Raw genomic sequence first — 26,645 nt, forward strand, 5'->3', positions numbered from 1 at the left:
GCATCATCACAATTTCAACACTTTCCAATTGTATTGCTCAATCTGTGCATTGTCAACAACATAAGTTATTTTTATTGGGATATACATGAGTGAACATAATAGACGGAGGACAGAAAAAAGAAATTAAGAGGAGAGCAAGAGAAAAAGTACAAAATCAACAAAGTGATATATGTATACAGAGAATATAATTTAACTTAGCAACGTGTGTGTGTGTGTGTGTGTGTATTTGTTTATACTTCCTTGTCTTTATAAAGTAAGATAGCTATAAATGAGTGTGATGACTGTTATACAAGCAGTGTTATTCATTTCCAATATACCATTGTTTGTTACCTTGCTTGGAAACGAGTGTTGGCAACAGGAAGGGTATGTGGCCATAAAAACTTGCCACAACAAATTCTGTCTGACCCATGGATAATTGAAAAGTTAGATCAATAACAACAATGATGATGATGATGATCATAATGAACTGGAAACAAATGGTGCCACATGATGTCAAAAAGTCCAGATATGTTTCCACAGGTGGCAGCATGCAAACAACACTGTCAACCAAGCCTTTATTTATGATGAGGGAACATGAAGAAATATGAACTCACAGACACACATATATATGGACAGGCTTCTTTCAGTTTCCATCTACCATCACTATTATAATGAGATGTATCACTTTCTTACCAGGCTACCATTCTATATGTCTAACAACACACCTCTTGAAAAATAGTATAATTTGATACAGCTTAATCATTTATCAATGTCAGCCAAGCTATATGAACATCAGGGATGTGCTAGCATGGTTTTTAAACAGACAAAATCAGAAATCAAACCTTGGGTATTTCTTTTTTAGCTATAGACAACCATATTTTCCGACGTTTTGTATCAGCTTGCTCTGGTGTTAATTTCTTGTTTTGCTTGCTTTTTCCATGTAACTGCTTTGGATGAGGATATGCTTCTGACAAAGAGGCATCAAAGGAACCATTCTGAAAAATGAATTTTGAATAATTTCAAGCAAACAATTAAGAGAAATTGCAAGACAATATGTAATAAATAGTTAAAGGTGTCTTTTCTAAATTGGATACTAACTCCATAATGTATTAAAACCATCTTAACTCTAACAAATACTATTTATACAATAAAAAATGTTACAAAAAAGAAAAAAAGGTGGGAGTATCAATAACAAAATTAATTTTTCTCTTTGTTATACATTAGTCATGCAAGGATGCGATAAGTAATTAAGTTTTGATCTTTTAAGCAAAGAAACTTATAATGGCCTGTAGTTACTATTGAAACAGGATATATATTATCATCATCATTTAATGCTCAATATAAAGGCTGGCATGGGTTGGAACTGATGAGCCAGAGGACTGTGTTGAGTTCCAATGCTTTGGCATGGTTTCTAAGACTGAATGCTCTTCCTAATGCCAACCATTAGTAGCTACAAAGTGACTTAGAAGAAAAGATTTCTTAATTAAGTGGAGAGGTAGTATTGTGGGAGGTGGATATAATATATATATATATATAGGTTTATATATTCAGGTATGTGTATGAACATGTATGCATATACATACTTATAATTTGCCCCTCTTCTCATCTCTCAGTGACCCATTCTACTGTCAACCCTGCTTTTATCACTTAGCTGAAGCCACAAGAAAATGCACCCAGTATACTTTAAGAAGTGTTTGGTATTAACAAGGTTATCCAGTTGTAAGAGCCTTGTTAAAAACTAAACTTATGAATGACAAGTCCCCACCCCACCCCACCCACCAATCTAGAAGAGCTGAAATGACACAACCAGCCCATGCCAGCATGGAAAGCAGATGTAAAATAACAATAATGATGATGATAATGTAGGTAAAACAATGTCAAACACCTATATCTATCTGTGCGTGTGTGCTTGTTAGATGCCAGTCTAGAAAAAATTGTATAACCCTTTAAAATATCTATATTTTCTAAATGATTTTTTTGTTATGTTTAGTAAAAGGAATATGTTAACAGAACTCATGAACCAAGATAATTAGATATATCTAAATACAAAAAGTCAAACAATTTACTATTTAACCCTTTTGTTACTATATTTATTTTGAGATGCTCTGTGTTTCTTTCAATTATTTTAAATATAAGAAAGAATTTAGTAAAATAACTTAGTTATCATTAATTTAGTGTTAGGAATGTAAATTGTGACTCAGGCTTGGTGGAATATTTTAATTCAAAACTTATGAAAACAAGACATTTTACCACAGAGCCGGGTTAGTAACAAAAGGGTTAAATCTATATTCACCGAATGTTTTCAAGTAAAATCTTACTATCTTTTGCAATTATTACTTTTACATGCAATTTTACTACATTCTTTTAACAAGGATTTTGGGATCTTTTCGCTTTGACCGGCAGATTTTAAAAATAATTTCTTTGTAACTAAAAAATTTTAAACTTCGTATACTGGCAGAATGTGTTTATAAAACATCTTTTTCTCTTGGCTTTCTTGAGAAAATTCTGTAGTTTGTAAGATATTTGTTGTTTATTTTCTTGCATTTCGGCAATTTCAACCAATCAGTGACATCTATTGAGGTGAAAACGATTTCTGCTGTAGTCTGTCAACAACATTTTCTGGTGGTGTCGTATGAAAATGTCCGTTATTTATGAGAAAAAAGATACCCTATGGCCATAAAACGAGGAGTCATTCGTAAACAAAGCTGGATAACAAAACTGTTCTCTCTTTAGTGTCCACCCATAATTATGACCCTAGTATCGATCTATTGCATTTCAATCTGTTTTAGGGTTAGGGTTAGAGGTGGTATCTTTTTTTCTTCAGAAATATAAATAAACCCAATTTGTTTCTTAAACGAATATATAATATGTAATGTGTGTATCTGTGCAACAGAGAGGGAAATTACAACTGCATGTGTTGTGAACTTAGAATATGTGTTTAATAAAAGTTTAATAATAATAATCTTTTATTCATACGAACGTAACTGATATGAAATATGTCATAAATAACGGACATTTTCATATGACACCGCCAGAAAATGTTGCTGACAGACTACAGCAGAAATTGTTTTCACCTCAATAGATGTCACTGATTGGTTGAAATTGCCGAAAGGCAAGAAAATAAGCAACAAATATCTTACAAACTACAGAATTTTCTCAAGAAAGCCAAGAGAAAAAGATGTTTTATAAACACATTCTGCCAGTATACGAAGTTTAAAATTTTATAGTTACAAAGAAATTATTTTTAAAATCTGCCGGTCAAAGCGAAAAGATCCAGATTTTTTTACTTACTTCACTATCACCATTTTCTAATGCTCTTTTTAACTTTCTTAACTTTGCTGAAAAAATAAAAATACATCAGAAATATTTAAGTTTCCTTATACATGATAAAGACAATAATAAATAATTTATCAAACCAAAAAAGTAAATGGTGACAAAATATAATATATTTTAATCAGTTAACCTTTTAATCAGTTAGCCCAGCCATATCTGGCTTCTGAAACCTACTCTACAATGTCATTGTAAAAATAAACAATCACATCATCGAAATCTTAAAGTTATAAGATAATGCATGATTAATTCAAAACAATGTGAATATATTAAGCATTACATTTGACAAACTAATTTGAATGTTAAAGAGTTAATCATCAGTTACCGCAGCAAACTGACTGAAAAATTTGTTTTAACTCACATAATTATACTCTGTAACTAAAGAAGTTTTATATGTTATAAGAGGATTTAAAAAAAATATTGGCAACTGAGAATTAAACATGGCATGCTTTGAATAGATTGTAGTTCAACTGTATAGTTTGTCGATGTTTATTTGTCATATTAACTATGTGCAGAAATACAACAGCTGTAGAAATGTTTTTAACTTTATAAGGTAAAGAACAAATTCTACATAAATGTAAATGCAGCAATAATAAGATGGCTAGTAGTTGTATGCAACAACCATGGTCAAGTTTATTTGAAATTCTGAATCAGAAAAATGCTTTCACTAAAACATAGTATTGTAAAGCTACCACTTGAATTAGAGCTGCTAATTCTACTGAGATGATTTTTTAAAGTTAAAATATTAATTCTAACAATTTGATAACAGTGATCTATGTCTATAGCACCAATTACCATAATCAATACAAGATTGCAAGAGAAATTCTATGTCAGTCTATTTAAACCAAGAAGTATTAGAACATTTCCTAATAACTTATCTTTACAGTGAAAGCCATATTTCTAAATTCTTTTACTTGTTTCAGTAATTTGACTGCGGCCATGCTGGAGCACTACCTTTAATCGAGCAACTCGACCCCGGGACTTATTCTTTTGTAAGCCCAGTACTTATTCTATCGGTCTCTTTTGCCAAACTGCTAAGTAACAGGGACATAAACACACCAGTATCGGTTGTCAAGCAATGCTAGGGGGACAAACACAGACACACAAACATACATATATATACATATATACGACGGGCTTCTTTTAGTTTCCGTCTACCAAATCCACTCACAAGGCTTTGGTCGGCCCGAGGCTATAGTAGAAGACACTTGCCCAAGGTGCCACGCAGTGGGACTGAACCCGGAACCATGTGGTAGGTAAAGAAGCAACTTACCACACAGCCACTCCTGCGCCTATCATTAATAAAATTCACTTTTGAAAACAAATTTACCTTTCATTTTCTTTTCTATTTTTTTCTGTTCTCTAGAGATTCTTTTCTTGGGTCCCAGGATTAATTTCTGATGGTCATAATAGCGGTCATAGCTTGACATGAGACCTGTACTATAGTAACGGTACTGGTGTAACTGAAAGAAGTAACAATAACACAAAAGATTTAGCAAAATAATTTCCATATTTACCAGTTGGAGAGTGGTGAATTGGTAGAATCATAACAGTGTTGGAGTGGTGACTGGGGGAAGCATTACAAAACTTAGCTACATCTCTTTATGCTTGAATTGCATCTAAGTCAATTTCGTCTTTCATCCTTTTAGGGTTGATAAAATAAAGTGCCAATCAAGGACTGAAGTTGAATTAATTTACTATATTCCTCCCCACTTCAATTTGAAATCTTGTGGTATCAATATTTGCCATTTAGGCAGAGAGTAAAGCTGGCCTAAGGGGACAATATAATACATATGATAAAGTTTGAGCTTGTGTCTCACAGTTCAATTTCAATTTTCCCAATAACAATAAAATAACCATAGAGAGTTGCAGTGTACACAGAAAAGAAATCAAAGGGTAACTAAAATGACATCTGGCTAGAATCAAAGTCTTGCAATGCACCTCCAAGGGAATTCAGCTAAACTAAAAGAAGTAGTGAGATAATTCCCCAGAGCCCTGCTATTGGTCCTCTTGATGAATTTGCTTGTTCAAAGAGAACTATCAAATTACCAGGAAGACTTCTTCATTCGTAACTTATTTGTTATTGTGTAGAATTATAGAAATATAAAATCTAACTGCAGACTAGAGCTTGTGGTTAATGTCTGCTAATCTTACAATCCCATAGTTTACTGTTTTTGCCTCCCTTACCTAAATTGAATGTTGTTGAATAAAGTCTTTGTGATTCAAATCTCTTGTGATACATCTTGACAATAGTTAGATAATGAATGAATTTTCCTTAACCCTTTCGTTACTGTATTTCTGACCAAAATACACCCCTCATGAGTTTCAATTAAATTCTAAAATAATCACGAATCTAGGCTTGTTTCATTAAATAACTGTAACTTTTTTACTTATCAACATATTAATGTGATATTTGGAACATAATTAAAGAAAGGGTTCTTAATCAATTCTATTGCATAACTTTTGTCTCAAAGTGACTTTAATTACAGGTAAAAATATTAAAATTTTGTTTAAACATCACCATAGAAAATGAATCATCAGCTAATATTCAAATGGGTATGCAACAAAATTTTGATAAAGAATTGTGCACATCACTATATCGTCAGTTGAATTTAATGCACAACAGGTGTACCATAAAGGTGGAATAAACTGAAATACTGGAATCCACCGCAAGTTTGACCGAACTAAAGAAATCGGTCAAAAAATAATATACGGCCCTGGTTATGGTAAGGAAGTGATAAATTCCAGACCACATCGTTCCCTAGGCCATGCTGACTAACATTATTTTCCCTGTATAAAAACTAAATCCACGCAGTACCCAGTATTTGCTTCACAAATTTTCCGAAATTTGAACCCCCATTTTGTGTTTGTTTACGTTCTGCGTAAGTTTGTTTCCGCATTGATCGCTTCAAACAATAACTTCCAGACCACATCATACCCTAAGCCATGCTGACTAACATTAGTTTCCCTGTATAAAAACTAAATCCACAACAGTACCCAGTATTTGTTTCACAAATTTTCCAATTCGGAATCAATGCTTGATAACATGAAACTCCTATCCATTTTCAAAGTTGAAGAAAAATCGATGCCGAAAAAAATCTCCCAAAATTCAGGGAATTAAAATTACACGTCGATCGTTGTACAAAACTGTAATCACGTGTTTTCACGAATGTACTAAAGAGATTTGCTCTGATATTCTCATTTAAATATGAATAGGTAAATTCGGGCGGGTTTGGGCAGTTTGGTCACATTAACCAAAATTTTTTTCGGGTGGCTTTGGGCGGTTTGGTAACGAAAGGGTTAATATAACAGAAAAAGTGAAAATCAAACTTACATCTGGATCTCGGTAAAACAGTTGTTGATGTTTCTTTTGATATTTGTGTAATTTAAGCATCATTTGAAAATCTTCATCTGTTATTGAACCAGAATCTGTATCTTCATCAGAGGAACTGTCACTTAGTAAAATGTTCTAAGGAAGGACAAAAGAAAAAAAGACATACAGTTAGTAGAGTTAGATGGGGTTTTCCAAGGTATTGCAACAAGGGGACCAAAGTTGCGAGGTGTTCTGCATTGCAAAACAACATGTCAGTGAATTAAGATAACACTGGAGAAAAACTGTATTCAGAATGATAGAAGTAAACTAAACCTCAATGATGACAATAAAGACTTGGAAATGTTATGAGAGACTGTTGAATGTAGAGATTGTGTAAGAGGGATTACTCCAAGTGGATCCAATGGAGGGACCAATTCTTGAAAGTGTGATTCTCACCAAAGTGCTTTCTTACCGAAAGCAAGTGGTCTATCAGAAATAATTAGAGACATTGAAAATATCTGGCAAAGTAGGACTAACGTTGGTCACTTGTATAGTGGTTCAATTAGTACAGGAAGGTATCCTACCCATAGACTGGTGTAACAGTATCATAACTGCTACAATGACAAGGGAGATGCTGTTGATATAAGCAACTATAGAGATATCAAAATGAGGGATCAAGTGATGGTAGTAAGAGATATATTTAGTACTACTGATTAAAAAGAAAAAATGAGATTAGATGAAACGTTGTTCGGGTCTGTGCCAGGGCAACATGCTATTGATATCCTCTTCTTGGTGAGACAACAACAAGAAGCCATTATACTCTGAAAAATGAGATTCTGAAAAATGAGATTTAGCAGTGAGTTTAGAGAGGAATTTAGAGTGCAAGTAGATACTCATTAATCCTCAGTTTTCAACACCCTCCTGTTTATTACAATTCTCCAGAGAAGTTTAAGACCAGCTATCATTATGATCTAGTTCTCATAATGCTTGAAGATTTAATGAAGAAATTCCAAAGTATAGAACTGGCAGGCCTCCAAGTAAATCTAGCAAAGTTTAAAGTTTTAGCAGAAATAAGAACGGACTCTACAGCTACCTGGGAAGTGGCTGTGCTTTATGTGCAGAAAAAGAGTAGGTAGGGACTCCATACAGTGAATCCATGTTAACTGTGGGTGCACAAGAGGAGTAATGTGATTACAGGCAGGTTGAAATGGAAGATAAACTTCATATGTGGCAGATATACTGGAGTAGTTAGAGCACCTGTGATATACATTATTGTATCTTGTCTTTATTCTCAGGTGACCTAATTAGTTGTAGAGAAGGGTGTACTGAAACCACAGTAACAGTAAGAACAAGATGGAAAAAGTTCAGGAAGCTAATGACTCTTCATGTAACACAGGGAATCTCTATTTGAGTGAAGGATAGATTGTATAACGTGTGTATGAAACGTATTGTAGCATTGTAGTGAAGTATAGTCATTGAATGCAGAGCATGTAAAAAAGGCCGAAAAAAAGTGAAGTAAGCAAGCTTTACTGGATGTGTAATGTTAGTGCACACGGACAATGAAGACAAATAAGCTGGGAGAAAAACTGATATTAAGGGAATTAAATGTAATGTACAAAAGAGGGAACTGCACTGGTGTAGACATGTACTATGTGCGGATGAGGACAGGTAAATATGTACCAAGAGATGCAAGGGGGAAGGAAGTTGTGGGAAGAAAAGGTGGAAGCTGATCACAAAATATTGAACCACATGAAGGAATTCAGAAGTGATTGTGATGAGTGGTGATACCCTGCACTGAAGAATAACTGTTCAAACTAGAAAAGCACTCGGAGAGCGCAGACCTCTGCCAAGCAGCTCATTTCCACCCATATACATGCATGCTGAAAATCGCCCAATTTCTCAAACCAACACCGGCAAAAACATGACCTCTTCGGCAGGATTAAAAAAAGAGCCGTAAGATTAAAAAAAAACCTTTAAAAACAGGAATCATTTGAAGCAGTTATAATACATCGATGACAACAGCAAGCTAGTTTCACCATACAACTAAAAAGATACAACAATTACCTAAAACTTGAGTGATACACACACAACGCGAATATAATTACTAGTAGAGAAACGAAAATAAACTTTGGAAACAGCAACACCACCATAGGTTACAACGAAATGATGAATGTGTTTTCAAGGGAGATAATCAAAGAACGTAACATTGTAATACTTCATGTAAAGTAAATATAACAAAGGAAAAATCCTTCAAGAATCCATAAAAATTCCTGGATCACTACCAAAATTTCATCATCTGTTCCTTGTGCCATTACCAACTTTTCCTGCAAGTTTCATCAAATACCATTCACAACTTTTTGAGTTATTTTGCACACAGACGGACAAACCAACGCCGATAAAAACATAATCGCCTTCCTTGGTGGAGGTAATTAAGTAAGCATGGGAAAATAAATGTAAAATTAATGAAGAGCAGTTACTGATGATCACTTAAGTCATATTTCAGCAAATGAATATCGAAACAGATATGAATTATCAGAGTTTCGAAAGCTAATTATAAAACTGGTTGATTTTACACGTTTTTCAAGATAGTATGGGTTGGCTGCTTTTCCAAAGTAAACTGTTTCTAGTTTATTAGTTCTAAAATGCAATTAGATTACCCACCTTCAGCCATTTACGGCTCTTCTTCACTTTGCTGAAGTTATACAGCCCCATTTTGTCAGTTTTTCTTTCTGTGGGAGACAGAGAACAACAAAGATTACAACAATATTAACAGGTTAAATATATAAGAATTTTACATTACTACAATAACTGAACATTTAATACAGAGAAATATATTAACATACACTGCTGAAAGAATTGGTAAATATATTTCCTTCACTTTTGTGTTTTGATATTTATCTTCAGTTGTTTTTTAAGTAAAAATAAAATACTCACAAATTACATAAGCTTGCTGAAAATGCACTGAGGCAGCTTTTAATGCTGTGACTACATGACTGAATGCAGTAATTGACCTAACTGCAAGTCATTAAAACCTAGTCATTAAAATTTGTCAACAGTATGAGGACAGCAGAACTGAAAACATCTTGTGATCAACTAAAATGACTTGCTTACAATGACAGAAGCATAATTATCAAATATCTTCTAGGACTTAACATTTGCGTATGATGTATGTGCACATATGATAATCTGGGAATACTGGTGAATATACCAAGTATGGTAGAGCACTAGAAAATTCCTTTAATCAAGGAGTTATTTGTTATAAACTCAAAGACAACCATGGCAAGATTTAAACTCAGAACCTAAAAAATGCCATAACAAATATGCTTCTGTTAGTTCATTGCCCTAAAAACAACTCCAGAAATAGATTTTTTCAACAAACTTGTAAAATATTTTTAATAGTTTCACCTGGAGGACATGGCCTTTGAGATTGAAGAGGGTAACATTCCTTTTGAACATCAACTGGACAGTTGCAGGGAAATCATAAGCAGAAAGGTATTTCCAATGGGCTGACATTGTAGGAAGGAGGACTGGAAATAGTGGTTGGAGTGGGTTTGGGAAGGGAAATGTAGACATAACATAAATAAGAGAGGAAACAAGTGAATTAAAAATACCTGAGACCAGCCACTAGTGAGGAGTAAACCAATGGTAATAGCAATAGAAAAGGCAGAGTAAGAAGATAATGTGTTTGTGGGCCAGAGGGTTAGTGTGTGTGACTTCCTTTGGATGCAAATCAAGCATTTCTCCTGAAGGTGGTCAGTCTTTGTTATGTTGAGGATGTGTGCTCACCAAGATAGAAGAGAGGGACAATACAGTTTACTTTGATGTTTAATGATTGGGTCTTTGTGTTAGTGAAAGAGACAAGATTGCTCAAACCCATTGGAGGATATTTTTGAGATTGTTGCTTGTGGAGTCAGTGAAGGTTTGGCAAGGCATCCTAGATTGCAGACGGACGTCACTTAAGTGTGGAAGGTTAAGGAGAATTGAAGGGTGGCATAATCTGCATAACAGTAAACACTGTAGAAGGTGATGGTAAGTAAATTGCTGATTTAGATACATAAGAAGATAAATGTGGGAGCCACACAAGTTGAGAGAGAGAGAGAGAGAGAGAGAGAGAGAGAGAGAGAGAGAGAGAGAGAGAGAGAGAGAGAGAGAGAGAGAGAGAGAGAGAGAGAGAGAGAGAGAGAGAGAGAGAGAGAGAGTGAGAGAGAGAGAGAGAGAGAGTGAGAGAGAGAGAGAGAGAGAGAGAGAGAGAGAGAGAGAGAGAGAGAGAGAGAGAGAGAGAAGAGTGAGTGAGAGAGAGAGAGAGAGAGAGAGAGAGAGTGAGAGAGAGAGAGAGAGAGAGAGAGAGAGAGAGAGAGAGAGAGAGAGAGAGAGAGAGAGAGGGAGAGAGAGAGAGAGCTCCATCGGAACACACCCTAATGGTGCAATCAAACAAGAAGCCTCTGAACAAAGAGATGCAGGAGAAAAGAAGTTCGTGAGTGTCTTAAACTGTACACACACAGAAATATATAAATATATGGTAAACACATAAATATATGGTAAACTTTGCTGCTTAGAAACAGTAAACAACATAAGCCCTATGTTCCAATAGTTTCCAAAATGTGTTAAGAATAAAGACTACTTACCTGCTTTTGTTATGGTGATTCCATTAACCAGATTATTACCATCACTGCCATTTTGGGATGACTTAAAACCATCTAACCGATCAAGAAAATCATCATCACTGTGAAATTAAGAGAGGCATTATTAAATCAAGTTGAATTTACAACCAATGCTGTTTCTAGTTTTCAAGGGAGCACAATTTAACAATATTATCTGAGAGATGTGAACTTGTATCATTTAGACTGTTAAATAAAAAAAAGAATATATATTCACCATCTTAAGTTAATTATTTTTATTAATCACATTAATAAAAATAATAGCAAATATGTAATTTTAAATATCTTTACTAACAAGACAGCGTATTTAATAAAATTAGTAGACCGCAGTTATGGATCATGTATTTTATAACTATTACCATGTATATTACAAAAAAAAGTTATCAAGCTCTTTAGAATACAAAAAAAGTACTTTATGAATACCAATTAATATAATTTTGTTTTAATAATGGATTAGGCCCAGATTAATGCATAGGAAGAATATAGATAATTACTCAACATATAGGGAATTAAATACTGTATAGACACTGATTATATAATATAGCTGAAAGCCAACACTGAGTTTGATGATTTATTGTATACAGTCAGATCCTAAAGCATTAAGTAATACATAAGCTTTGTTATATCTGTAACTGAAACATGAAAGAGCAAGTAGTCGCATAGTGGTTAGAAAATGCTATTATACAATGTAAAAGGGATAGCCTGTTATGATTTTTCAGAATCAAAGTCAGTCTGGAGAGGGCAGTTGTAGGAACAGATTCTGTGACTAATCATAGGTTCAGAGAGGTTCTCAGTGATGCATATGACAAGGAGGAGGAAATAGAAAACTATGATATAGAAGATAACAGAGCTTCTGTAAGGCAGCCTGCTGTGAGCCATAGATGAAACTTGTAGCTGAGGCAAGGTACCAAACAGAAAAGTGACACAGTGGTGGAATAGTAGAGAAGATAGAGCTATGGAAGTAAAGAGACATGCTTAGAAGAAATGGAGGAAAACAGGGAGATATGAACAGTGAAAGGTAGTAACTACAAGAGAAGCTAGATGCCAGATACACAGAGAGAAGCTAAACAGAAAGGTTTACTGAGGTTTTGCAAGAGAAGATCAGAGTATCTTCACTGAGGATAAAAGTGGCTTAGAAATGTAAAGAATGTAGAGAAAGTGTGGGAGACAAAGACTATCCAAGTAAATCTAACAGTAGGACCAGGTCTTGAACTTGAGATGTATATAACTGGATATGAAGACAAAGAAAGTTACAAGACCATCAAGGTCTTGTGTGAGTGTTGTCGTCTGGCTCACAGCTTGTATATTTATTGTTGATCCAGGGTGAAGTAATTCACGAACAGTGCTGTGTTGACCTGGGCATCTGGTGTTGTTGCTGGAACTGGCTGTCTTGTGTGATCAGTGGCTAGACCTTAAAAGGTCTGGGACCAAAGACATCAAGATGATGTGAAGCTGGAGTTTTTATAAGGAGCTGTAGGTTCAAAGTTGGGTATAAAACAGGTTGTCACACGTGACCTTATATGAAGGCTGCGATTGGTTGGGTTGCATATTGGCGTGCGATAGAGCAAGAGACAAATTGTGCCAATACCAACCAATCAGAGTAGTGTACACAACAGGGTTCAAAAGTGCGGCCAAAGGCTAGCTGTTATCTACTACGTTCGCATGTATGTATATATAACAGAGAGGAGAAGAATTTCATTCAAGTGTATGCTACACAGTCAAGGACAGTTATATCTTAAGTATCTTATTATATCACTGAAGAGATATGGTCCTAGTAGTTATCAGAGTAGCTTCTTGAGCACTTGACTTATAACTTAAATTTTTCTCTCTATTGCCACATATTGTACCCCCTGTAGCAGTTGCAAGCTTCAGTGGTTTGCCAATGTGGCTCATTTTTTTTCTCTTGCATCAAACTGCTTTAAGATATCAAGATTAATATCCCTTTACATTTTGGAAATGTAGTTGATTTGCATACATTGAACCTTTTTAAGACACCAAGTTAAACATCTCTTTTGCCTTTTCACACAACTGCTTTCAGTTCCACTTTATGGATCCTTTCTTGATGTTTTGTATTGTAGGTAAACCCAACAAGTGTTGATCAACAAATATGTATTTTCAAAAATAGTGCCAGGAAAGAACTGTTTTTTTTTTTTGAGAGAAATGATTGTTATTGTATTTCTATGAATGTGAGAATGGAAAAAAGATGAAAGGCTAATGGAGTTTGGTGGGAGGTAGTACTGTATGATTACAGTTGGTTGAAGGGTAAATAGGTTCATGGGCATTTCATCTCTTGTACTTTTCGCTGGAGCCATAAAAACTACACTCTACTCACATACACACACAACACATGTAGCTACAGTCATTACTATCATGTTGATACTATTATTGTTGATGCCAGTCAGTTATTCAAAAGTTGGTGGGTGGTATTGGTAATATTGTTTGTGATGGGCATGGAAGGGAGGTATTGTCTGAGGTGGTCATATTGCCTTTGTTAATTTTATTGTTTCTGTTTAGTCTTGGATCAATCTTCACTGACCTCAGATTGAAAACATTTCATTCTGACACATAAGAAAACACCATCCGAGCGTGGCCGTCTGCCAGCCCCGTCTGGCACCTGTGTCGGTGGCACATAAAAAACACCATCCGAGCGTGGCCGTCTGCCAGCCTCATCTGGCACCTGTGTCGGTGGCACATAAAAAACACCATCCGAGCGTGGCCGTCTGCCAGCCTCATCTGGCACCTGTGTCGGTGGCACATAAAAAACACCATCCGAGCGTGGCCGTCTGCCAGCCCCGTCTGGCACCTGTGTCGGTGGCACATAAAAAACACCATCTGAGCGTGGCCGTCTGCCAGCCTCGTCTGGCACCTGTGTCGGTGGCACATAAAATCACCCACTACACTCTCGGAGTGGTTGGCGTTAGGAAGGGCATCCAGCTGTAGAAACACTGCCAGATCTGACTGGCCTGGTGCAGCCTTCGGGCTTGCCAGACCCCAGTTGAACCGTCCAACCCATGCTAGCATGGAAAGCGGACGTTAAACGATGATGATGATGATGATGATGATGATAAAGTACCACATCCTTTCATGTTATCTTTATTTTAGATGGAGTTACTTATCTTGTTGATACTATTGCTGCTGTTGGTCATTAACCCTTTAGCATTTTAACTGGCTATATCCAGCCCAAATATTTTAATGTTTTATGTTCAAACTAGCTAGATCTGGCCTTTCACACCTACTCTACAATGACATTCTAAAAAACAATTACATCATTGAAATCTCAAAGCACCAAAATAATGCTTTGTTTAATTCAAAACAATGTTAATTTTATAAACATTACACTTGACAGTGCAATCTGAATGCTAAAGGGTTCAAGAACTGATGGGTTGGTAATAGTGGTGGTGGCGCCATTAGCTTTGGTGTTGATATATTTTTGTGATATGCACACAAACACAAAAATAGACAGACAGAAAGATACTCAATGTGATCCAAGAAAGGAGACACTAACAAACATTTGTCTTTTATTTATTATTTGTTTCAGGTACAGGATTGCAGCCATGCAGGGGTACTGCTTTGAAGTGTTTAGTTGAACAAACCAACCCCAGTACTATTTATTTAAGTCTGGTGCTTATTCTATAGGTCTCTTTTGCCGAACAACTAAATGACAGAGTCATAAACAAAGCAACACCAGTTTTCAAATAGTGGTTGGGGAATACACACACTACGCAGACAAAAAAAAAAACATACAGTGAAAAGTTCAGCTCTACACTTTGTCTTTATATTGGTGCATATATACAGAAACATATGTCTTCTGATTAATCATCATTATTATCATCCTTTAATGTCCATTTTTGATGCTGGTATGGATTGGAGTTTGGCTAGAGCTGGCAGGCAAGCCAGAGAGCTGCCCCAGGCTCCAGTCTGATTTGGCCTGGTTTCTACAGCTGGATGCCCTTCCTAACACCAACCACTTTACAGTGTGTGCCGAGTGCTTTTAATGTTGCACCAGCATGAGTGCATTTCACATGGCACTAGCATAGGACAACTGTAAGCCAATCCTCTTCATCAGAGAGAGCGGCCTTAACATGATATTAATGAATCTTTGTTGGCTGAGGAAGATTTTGATAATGCAAGTGAAGAAAATGACAGCATTCAAAAACTTACAGCAACATGGTCAAAAATAACAAAATCAGTCACAATTCCAGATTTCACAGAAAAAACTGGTTCACATCACAATTTACCTCCTGGATTCTCTATTTTTATTTTGAGTGGCAATTTTTTCCCAAAGTATCATGGAGGAAATGAACAGATATTCCCAATGAATGATTTCTGTTTGTGGAAGACCTGATCTGCGATGACGCAGAAGGCTGTCTGTGTGACACTAAACCACATCTATAAACATGACAGTTATTCTACTTTTGGACCAAAGCAATCCTTCAAATCTTGCTATTCATTTTAGAAATTATATTCTTTACCAGCTAGAACTGTATGCTATTGTTGTCATAAAAACTAATAAACTTTGAGAGAACATGAAATAATTCTTTTTTGAAATGATGGATCTGAATGTAAATGAAGCTGTAGTGAGACATATTAGCACTATTTTGTTGTGCTGTGCCCATTTCACCAATTTACTGCTGTCAGCAGAAGGACACATGGAGCAACTTCCGCCCAACAGTAAAACGCGGTCTTTTCAAGCATCTGAGAGAGTGGCTGTTGAGATACCATCACGTTAATATGACTTTCTCAAGAAGCTGTTCAGTGATTATTAGCACACGTAACAACATGCAGACATTTACTTTGTACACCACACATCATGCAACTCATGCCTTAGTAAGTTTGTCAAACTCCTCTGGCTATCCCTACACCTGAAATATACTATAAAATATGCTTTCTGAAGTGGTAATTATAACTTTTAATACCATTCCTGTTACATTAGAGTATTTGCTATGAAGTACCACTGCTTTGATTTTCCTCTCCAGAGTGGCAGTTTAAAAGCCTTAACTATTTTCACTACTTATTTGCTGAAATATTATTCTGGTTTTTATAACCAATTTGAAGATTTGACGGCCCTCAAACATTTGCAAATAACTGCTAAAAATGTTATTCTGGTTATTATAGAAAATTTTGAAACTTGGCGAAGTAGAAAGCCTTAGCGGCAATCTCAAGATATCTACAGAATTGCTATTCTAGTCTTTATAACCCGCTTGAAGATAATTCTTCTTTAACATTTCTAGCGTCCTTGTAATTCTGTTATGCTGCTTTAACAGTGTTCATATTCATTACTGCACAACCATTTGATGGAGTTTGTCTATATTTTCTACAGCCTATATATAGTAAGTGATGTCAAATTAATTTATGTCTTGCTACATACCGTCTTCAGTAAATGTTATAAATTAAATAACATTCACAACAGCAACATATTCATTTGTACACACTTTGTTCAGAGTTCGTTTAAAAAATGTAAAGAAATAAATTATTATTTATAACAAAGAAAAAATGCTGTCTGAATTTCTTAAAGCCTTGAGACTTCCTTCCCCCTGACATTCTTGCTTATACTTAGTGATCTTCTGTCTTATGTGACATTGGTGTTCGTAGTCTTTTGCCTTGCCTGCAAGTCCATCCTCAATTAACTACAGTAATGTAACAGGAAGGGTGTTAAAAGTTATAATTACCATTTTAGAAAGCATATTCTATAGTGTGTGTGTGTGTGTGTAGGAAGGTTTTAAATGCAGGTATTTTACAGTGAAATGCAATTTCACTGGTTTTTAAGGTTGCGAGTTAATTCAATGAGGTTATATTGTAGTGACTGGTGGCAAGGTTCATTGAATGAGTGATGAAAAAACATTAGATCAGAAGGCGAATGTATAAAAAAATATACTTTATTCAGGAGAGGACACCCTCTCATATGAGCGGCGTTAATTGATATTACAGTATGTATGTGAATGTTTGAACAAAAAATAACAGGTGTAGAGATGGCCAGAGGAGTTGACAAACTTACTAAAGCATAGACTTTGGTGGTTAGTATGCTGCCAAGGTTAAATGAGTTGTGAATCTTGAGTTGCATGATGTGTGGTGTACAAAGTAAATGTCTGCATGTTGTTACGTGTGCTAATAATCAGTGGACAGCTTCTTGAGAAAGTCATATTAACGTGATGACATCTCAACAGCCACTCTCTCAGATGCTTGAAAAGACCGTGTTTTACTGTTGGGAAGTTGTCACATGTAACTTTCCACAGATTGCAGTAAATGGATGAAATGGACAAAGCACAACTGTGCTATGCTGCCACAACAAAATAGTGCTATTTCGTCACTTCTGCCAAGAGAAAAAAACGTGCTTTTCAAGAACGTTTATTCAGTCGCTGTCTAACTGTCAGAACGTTAACACCTGCTTCTCTTTCACCTCTGCTTTGCTTTATCTTGTTCAGATGTAGACACTAAACTGTTGACAAGCTTGTGGCTTGTCTAGCTCGACACACCATGGATCCTTAAAAGTTGCTGCTTTAAATCTAACATGTTAACACATTCTTATCAAGCTGTTCAGTGAATATCAGTCACATATAACAACATGCTGAGATATTTCTTATAGACACACTGGGAAGTCAGAGCCATTGCAAAAGACCTCGAGGTTTCAGAATACACCATCAGAAGAGTTGTTCATGAGAATATCCAGTACAAGTTGTTTGGGGTGCAGAAGGGTCAGTTTATGTTGGATGTGACAAGAGAGAGTCATTCCATCTGTGCAAAGCGTTTGCTAAAGAATTTGGAATGCTTTCATTTTTCTCCAATAGGAAAAACTTTGATCAGGACCAAAAAGTAAGCTGAAAGAATAACAGTGTATTATGCTCAAAGCTGAATTCGGTTCCAATGGTCATGCATACAAAGTTACCAGCAACTGTGATGGTTTGGGCAATCAGGTAAATGTCATGCCTCCTCACTTTTTGTCACACAGCATAAAAGTCAATGTCGCTGTCAACATAGAAGTGTGGGAGAAAGTTGTGAGGCCCTGGAAAGATAGAATATGCAATGGAAGACCATACATCTTCCAAGAAAACTCTTCACCATCTCATAAGGCTAGGAGAATCCAAACATGGGGTTAAAAATAGCAGTAATGTTGGTCCCTACAGAACAGCCATATTTAAGTGGCAATAAACATTACTTTTCAACATAGTTACTGCTTTCATCTTTTAGAGATTTTCTAAGTAGCTAATTTGCTTGTTGCAAGATCAGTGACTGTGTACCGCTTGGTTTTCTATATATTGTGAGCTGGAGTGAATTACTGCTGTCTCTAGTGGGTGAGTATCCACCACTGAGGATGACCACAAAGAGGTTGAAACTATATGGTCTAGTGGTCTCATGGCTAGAAGATGCGTGCTATATATATATATATATATATATATATATACACCTCAGATGTAGATTGCATCAAATAACCAGTTGGAGGAGGAATCATCCTTGGGCTAAAAATAACAGTAATGTTGGCTCCTACAGAATAGCCATATTTAAGTGGCAATAAACATGAATTCCTTATATACTCTTTTACCTGTTTCAGTCATTTGACAGTGGCCATGCTGGAGTATCGCCTTTAGCCGAGCAAATCAACCCTAGGACTTATTCTTTGTAAGCCTAGTACTTATTCTATCGGTCTCTTTTGCCGAACCGCTAAGTGATGGGGACGTAAACACACCACCATCGGTTGTCAAGCGATGTTGGGGGGGACAACACACATACATATACATATATACGACAGGCTTCTTCCAGTTTCTGTCTACCAAATCCACTCACAAGGCTTTGATTGGCCAGAGGTTATAGTAGAAGACACTTGCCCAAGGTGACACGCAGTGGGACTGAACCCGGAACCATGTGTGTGTGTGTATGCATATATATATTAAAGAGAAATAAGAAAAAGAAATGAAATATCAGAAGAATGAAGCTGTAAAAGTAGAAACACAAAGCAGAAATAAAACCTTACCTGTCATCATTTATTGGGGTATCAAGAACTTTAGTTACATAGGCCAGGAAAGACTCCAAACCGAGGGCCTTTTCAAGACGTTGAATATGAAGGGGTCGACACGATTGTTGGCCATAATTATGCTCTATGGAGGTCTTGGAGGACATCTTGCTTTGTCCTAAAACATTTAGATAAAGTAAATAATGTAAACATATTGCAATACAGTTTTTTTCTGATAACAAGTTTTAAAAGGGGACATGAAATAACAAATTACACCTTTTATCAACAGTTTGTCTATTTCCTAAGGATATATAATACATACAGTGTGGGCCAAAAGTCATGCACAAAATATTTTCAGTATGCTCCAGAATAGTTGAAGACATTATTCAATATTTTTTTAATTGAATAAAATAAACAAATGGTGAATACACACATACTTGTACATATTGAACAAAATGGATAATAATGTAATATAAATAAAATATCCAATTTTTCGGTGTGTGACTTTTGGACCACCCTTATTTTCATAAATAAATTGTCTATTCCTTTCACTGTATAGATTAAAAAAACACAAAAAGGATAACAGAAGGAGTTGATAATTTTATTTCTAAATTGAATAACATTTTTTCTGTCATTTATTTCCAAATAATTGCACAATTTACAAAAAGAAAAAAAAAATCCAAGCATTATTTAACAGAGAAATATAAAGACAAATCAAGTTTTCTACATTTCCAAATTAACCCTTTAGCATTCAGATTACTTCGTCAAATGTGATGCCTATTTATTCACATTGTTTTGAATTAATCCTACCATTATCTCATTGCTTTGAGATTTTGATGATGTGATTATTTACTTTTAGAATGACATTGTAGAGTAAGTGTGAGAGGCCTGATCTGGCCGGTTTGAACATAAACCAGGTGGAATATTTAGGCTGGATATTGCCAGTTTAATCCTTTAGCATTCAGATTATTCTGTCAGATGCAAAGCTTAATTAATCATGCATCATCTTGTAGTTTCAAGATTTTAGTGATGGGATTGTTTATTTTTAGAATGACATTTTAGGGTAAGTGTGAGAGACCAGCTCTGGTAAGTTTGAACATAAAACAGGTAGAATATTTCGGCTTGATATCGCTGGTTTAAATGTTACCAAGTTAAAAACCAGAATCTCTAGCCAGACAGATATGCCAATGGTAGAATAGTTATACATTTCTCCAAACTGTCAATAATGTGCTGCAAGCTCAGTGACAAGACACTAAGAACTTTGGTAGTGGTGCTGAGATTCAGGAAATAGGCTGGACTACTGTTCTTAACCTTGGTCTCCTAGTGGACCAGACCAGACCAGACCAGACTGGACAAAACTAGACCCTGCATGGGTGAGTGTGTGCAGGATTTATTCTTTTACTTGTTTCAGTCATTTGAATGGAGCTATGCTGGAGTACTACCTTGAGGAGTTTTAATTGAACAAATCAACCCCAGGTCTTATTTTTTAAGTCTAACACTTATTCTATCACTCTCTTTAGCTGAACCGCTAGCTTACAGGGATGTAAACACACCAACACCAGTTATCAAGCACTGATGGGGAGACAAAAACAAATGCACAAAGATATCTACAGGAAATGAAGTGCTTTGCTCAAGGACAAAATGTGTTGCATGGTCCTGGAATCAAACCCATGAACTTAAGATTATGAGCCCAGTACCCTAACCACTAGGCCAGGTGTCTTCACAAACTGGTTTGTTTTATATTTATTTCTCCATGATAGAATAGGTTAGATGAATATGCCCTACCCATCACCAACCTTTACCTGTTTTTCAAATAAGGCATCTTTTATTTTACATACCTTTGAAAGTATGAAGTGGGTGAATGATTTGTTAACAGAAGCAACAACATTACTTGACTTTCAGAGAGAACCAATGCACACACACACACCTACCAAATATGTTCACAAATCCCTGAACTATAGGAGAAGACTTAACCTGAAATCACATGATTGTGAATTGAACTTTTTTAACCACACAACTACAACTGTATATCTTATCTATATATACATACATATCAGATATGTTACCATCAATGTAGACAGAATGAAAGCTAAGTATGAGGAGACTGGAGATATTGAAGCAGAGACAAGAGAATGATTGTGATTTGTGCAAAATTGAAAAGATCTGCAACCAAACTCCTCAGGGGCAAGAAACAGTAATACAAATTCTTCTAAGATGAGTAAAAGTGGTGATAGGGGCGGGTGTGTGTGTGCATACTGTTAACTAAGCAATGAATAGCTAAATTAATTGAGGTAGTTGGGAAGCGAAGCTGGATAAGTATACCAAAAATAGTCATAGACAACACTACAGAAGCATTCATTTTCAAGCATATCTCATAATCAGAATTGGCAGACAAACAGAACCAATACTATGAGGCCCTTCTGGAGATTACCGTAACAATGATTAGCAACAACTTCATTATCAGAGTTGGTGATTTTAACAGGTATGTTGGTCAAAATGACAATGGCACCAATGATATTCATTTGTGCATGGCCTTGGCATGAAAAGTTAAGAGAGTGTAAGGCCCCAAGAGTGAGGCGATGCAACTGAACTAACAATTTGCAATATACACTTCAAGAAGCCAGCTAGCCATCTCATCACCTACCAATATGGTCAACAGATTTCATTTTCACAATGAAATGAGATTGACAGACCTTTGTAAAGACCAAAGTCTTTCTTGGACTACCCAACATAGATTAGTGGCTAGATATTTCAGAGTCAGAGCTAAGTAGATTAGAGACAGAAGACAATATAGAGAATACACAAAGCTAAAAGATCTGTAGTTGGTTATAGGTTCAGAGACATTGTTATTGACATATATGACTATAAAAAAAAAAAAAAAACTAAGTATAAAGGTGTAGTAAGTAAAATGTGAGTCAATGATGGGTTCAGTAGTCAATTTAGTATGAAGGTAAGAGTCAAAAGAAGCTTGGTCCTCAGCCCTCTCCCATTCACCACAGGCCTACAGTCATCACAAAAGAGTTTAAGACTGATCAACCATGGCAACTGCTATTTGCTGATGATATAGTTCTCACAGCTGTATCTGTGGTAGAATTAGAGAGAAATTTCCAGGTGTGCTTTATGGCACAAAAGAAACCACTTTAAACTTGCAAAAATAATATTCAGGATGCCTTACCTCTACTAAATAGAGAAGCAGATGTGTTATGTAAGATTAATTTTGAGGACCTGATTGAAGACTTAGCAATTAAAAAAAATAGAAAACTTCTCAAATATAAATAAAATGGAAGTATACAAAAGTAAACATTATTTTCCATCTTACTGCTAGTTTTGTTTCATTTTGAAATATAAAAAAATTATTTTATGGTTTATTATTGTTTATATTTTGAATTACCTATGTATGGGGGCATCAAAATCTTTTAAGTGCTTAGGGCCTCCATGAGTCTTAATCTGGCCCTGACCAGATGTAGTGTGTAAGTGGAGACTGCTGCATACACAAGTCCTGAGTGCTTGTTCAAAAAGGAGACCAAGTGTTGAGGCTGACCTGAAGATGCTACTTCTCACAGAGGAGATTTCAAAGGACCAGATTGACTGATGATATGTGGTGCTAGAGAAGACACATCCACCCATCAGAAAACACACATTAACACATGTGCATAAGCTACAATATCAACATCATCATCATTTAATGTCTATTTTCTATGCTGGTATGGGTTGGATGGTTTGACTGAAAACTAGTAATCTGATTTGGCATAGTTTCTACAGCTGGGTGCCCTTCCTAACACCAACAACTCCAAAAGTGAAGGGAGTGTTTTTTATGTGCCACCAGCACGGGTGTCAGTTACAAAACATTGGCATTGGCCACTACTTGTGATCTCACTTGGCTTGACAGGTTTTCTGAAGCCCAGTACATTGCCAAAGGTCTTGCTCACTTGTCACTGCCTTTGTGAAGCCCAAGGTTTGAAGGGTGCTCCTTGTGTCACTGGCGCAGGTGCCAGTTATGTGGCACCGGCTACAGCTATAATACAATATATATCACATATATATATCTTTTATTTGTTTCAGTCATTAGACTGCGGCCATGCTGGGGCACTGCCTTGGAGAATTTTTGTCAAATAAATTGAACCCAGTACTTATTCTTTTTTTAATAGAAAGCTTGATACTTATTCTATTGGTCTCTTTTGGCTAACTGCTAAGTTACGGAGTCATAAACAAACCAACACAAGTTGTCAAGCAGTGATGGGGGACAAACACAGGCACATACCTGATAAGCTTCTTTCAGTTTGTCAACTAAGTCTAATCACAAGGTTTTGGTTGGCCCATGGCTATAGTAGAAGACACTTACCCAAGATGTCATGCAGTGGGACTGAACTCGGAACTATGTGGTTGGGAAGCTTACTACACAGGCCCCTGATGAAAGAGGTCAGTCTTATGGTAATATCAGCATGTGACAATTTACTGATTGCATAGCCATCACTTTTTGCACATATCATGTTTATCTGCATCAATATCTTCATAACAGCTCATTTGGATTTTGCTAATAGCCAACTTTTATCCCATGGACCAACTCCTCGATAAAGATTTTAAGTTCAAATCATTTGAGCACTACTACATGTTTTCTATATGGAGCATTACAAGCTGTCATCTTTTGACTGTGTGTGTGTGTGTGTGTGTGCATATTATATATATATATATATTAGATTAGAATCGAAGGGCCTTAGAATCAACCTAGCCAAAACCAAAGTCCTAATAAGTAGGAAGGTAGACCAATCACAAACACCTTCAGGTAGATAGCCCTGCTTGATCTGTAGAAAAGGTGTAGGTAGAAACTTTTTAAGATGCACCAAGTGTAAGCTATGGACACATAAGAGGTGCAGCAATGTCAAAGGAAGGCTAACTAGGAAAATAGTTTTTGTCTGTGGCAGATGCTCAGGAGCAATAAACACTGAAAATGTGCAGAGACCAACTTCTACCACATTCCAGGGAGAAAAACTAGAAGTAGTTGATAGCTTCCGCTACCTAGGTGACCAAGTCAGTAGTGGGGGTGGGTGTGCTGAAAGTGTAACTGCTAGAGTAAGAATAGCCTGGGCAAAGTTTAGAGAGCTCTTACCCCTGCTGGTGACTAAAGGCCTCTCGCTCAGAGTAAAAGGCAGACTGTATGACGCATGTGTACGTACAGCCATGCTACATGGTAGTGAAACATGGGCCGTGACTGCTGAGGATATGTGTAAGCTTGCAAGAAATGAAGCCAGTATGCTCCGATGGATGTGTAATGTCAGTGTTCATAATCGACAGAGTGTAAGTACCTTGAGAAAGTTGGACCTAAGAAGCATCAGTTGTGGTGTGCAAGAGAGACGTTTGTGCTGGTATGGTCATGTGACGAGAATGGCTGAAGATAGTTGTGTGCAAAAGTGCCACACCCTAGCAGTTGAGGGAACCTGTGGAAGAGGTAGACCCAGGAAAACCTGGGACGAGGTGGTGAAGCACGACCTTCAAACTTTAGGTCTCACCAAGGAAATGACTAGAGACCGAGACCTATGGAAGTATGCTGTGCGTGAGAAGACCCGGCAAGACTAGTGAGACCATAACCCGTGGCCTCTACCTGGTATGTAGCCAGTCGACTTATACATACCTTTCCTTCTTGGGACACAAAACTCCACTTGTGAAGACCCGTTGAGGCAAGTGAAAATCAAACCAAATCAAATCAGATATCAGAAAGCAGTACCAAAATCGAAGTCGATCAACATCAATGGAAATTGCAGCTGTGATACCAGTGCAGGTGACAAGTAAGCGAACCATCAGATCGTGGCCATTGCCAGTGCCGCCCCGACTGGCCTCCGTGCCGGTGGCACGTAAAAAGCACCATCCGTTTGTGGCCGTTGCCAGCCTCGCGTGTCCCCCGTGCCGGTGGCACGTAAAAAGCACCATCCGATCGTGATCGTTGCCAGCTGCGCCTGGCCCCTGTGCCAGTGGCACGTAAAAAGTACCATCCGTTCGTGGCCGTTGCCAGCCTCGTGTCCCCCCCCCCATGCCGGTGGCACGTAAAAAGCACCATCTGATCGTGATCGTTGCCAGCTGCGCCTGGCCCCTGTGCTGGTGGCACGTAAAAAGCACCATCCGATTGTGGTCGTTTGCCAGCTCCGTCTGGCACCTGTGTGGGTGGCACGTAAAAAGCACCCACTACACTCACGGAGTGGTTGGTGTTAGGAAAGGCATCCAGCCGTAGAAACACTGCCAGATCAGACTGGGCCTGATGCAGCCTTCTGGCTGCACAGACCCCAGTTGAACCGTCCAACCCATGCTAGCATGGAAAGCGGACGCTAAATGATGATGATATATATATATACACAAATACATACCACTCTTTGCCACACTCACCTGTCCTTATAATGAAAGACAGTTCTAGATCCCTCTACACAACCAACCCTATCACCTCTACATGCTCTCCTTTTCACAATAATCCCCATGACTAATCTCTTTTTTTCCCCCTGTTGCCTGCCATACTCTGCTCCCTACCCATTAGTGACTCCCCACAATCCTTTTGAAACTGCAAATCCCTTCCTTTCATTTTACTGTCACTCATTCAAACGCCTGCTACTGCCCAGTTTCTTTTCTCAGTTATAAGAGTCACTCTATAAAGTGGTTGGCATTAGAATGAGCATCTGGTTTTAGACATTGAAGCATGAAACAGTCCCCAGACTCACTCGTCAGATCCTATTGTACTGTCTAACCCATGCCATTATGGAAGCCAGACATTAAATTACATAATACATACACACAATATTTCACCACAATTGTCTTATGTCTAAGTTTACTTTTGGCTTCTAAACACCAACCACTTTACAAGCATATTTGATGAGATCCCTTATGCATACCTGTCAAGATGCAAGATGGGTGGGAAGGTTAGACTGGCAAGAATTAGGATTGTGGAAGGGGATGGGGGCAAGGATCAAATAGGTCCTGTGGCGTCCCTAATTACAAAAGAAGCCATCTGTTATTCTTTGTCATATTAACAGCATAGAACAATAACATTAACTTTGTTGATACCAACTCAGATGAGAGCATCTCTGGTTCTATGATACAAACCTCTTGTTTCAAAGTGATCTAAAAACTTTCTATCAAAATTTCATATTTTGATGTTCCAAACACCAGCTTTAATAATGACAAAGTTATTTTACCAAATTCTTTATTATTTACGAAATTAAGTGAAAGAAAGGTAGTGTAGTTCAACAAAAAACAAACAAACTAGTGCAATGGTTAAGAGAAGGGAGTAATTGAGAGATGAGCAATAAGGTATGAGAGCTAGCAGCATAAATGATAAAGGCTTAACCAATAGAGACTTGCATTACTGTAGCATGGATGGTAGATAAATAATAAAGAGATGTGATAAGGATGTCAAGGGATGAAAGGCTACCAAAGCGGC

General features: G+C 36.8%; 1 protein-coding gene across 2 annotated transcripts in view; it reads right to left on the minus strand.

Annotated features, from left to right (window-relative positions):
• The window catches only part of LOC115212792 (chromatin-remodeling ATPase INO80-like), an 87,315-nt gene that overhangs the window by 55,279 nt on the left and 5,391 nt on the right, over positions 1–26,645 (minus strand). For both annotated transcript variants that reach the window (XM_029781490.2, XM_029781491.2), the window contains exons 2-8: positions 19,247–19,403; positions 11,248–11,345; positions 9,284–9,351; positions 6,644–6,778; positions 4,640–4,772; positions 3,271–3,317; positions 822–974 (exon numbers count right to left, since the gene is read on the minus strand). In XM_029781490.2, the coding sequence (XP_029637350.1) occupies positions 822–974; positions 3,271–3,317; positions 4,640–4,772; positions 6,644–6,778; positions 9,284–9,351; positions 11,248–11,345; positions 19,247–19,392 (780 nt within the window). In that variant the 5' untranslated portion in view covers positions 19,393–19,403. The remainder of the gene's footprint in view (positions 1–821; positions 975–3,270; positions 3,318–4,639; positions 4,773–6,643; positions 6,779–9,283; positions 9,352–11,247; positions 11,346–19,246; positions 19,404–26,645) is intronic.

The sequence above is a fragment of the Octopus sinensis genome, linkage group LG6, assembly GCF_006345805.1.
Source record: "Octopus sinensis linkage group LG6, ASM634580v1, whole genome shotgun sequence".
NCBI classification, from domain to species: domain Eukaryota; kingdom Metazoa; phylum Mollusca; class Cephalopoda; order Octopoda; family Octopodidae; genus Octopus; species Octopus sinensis.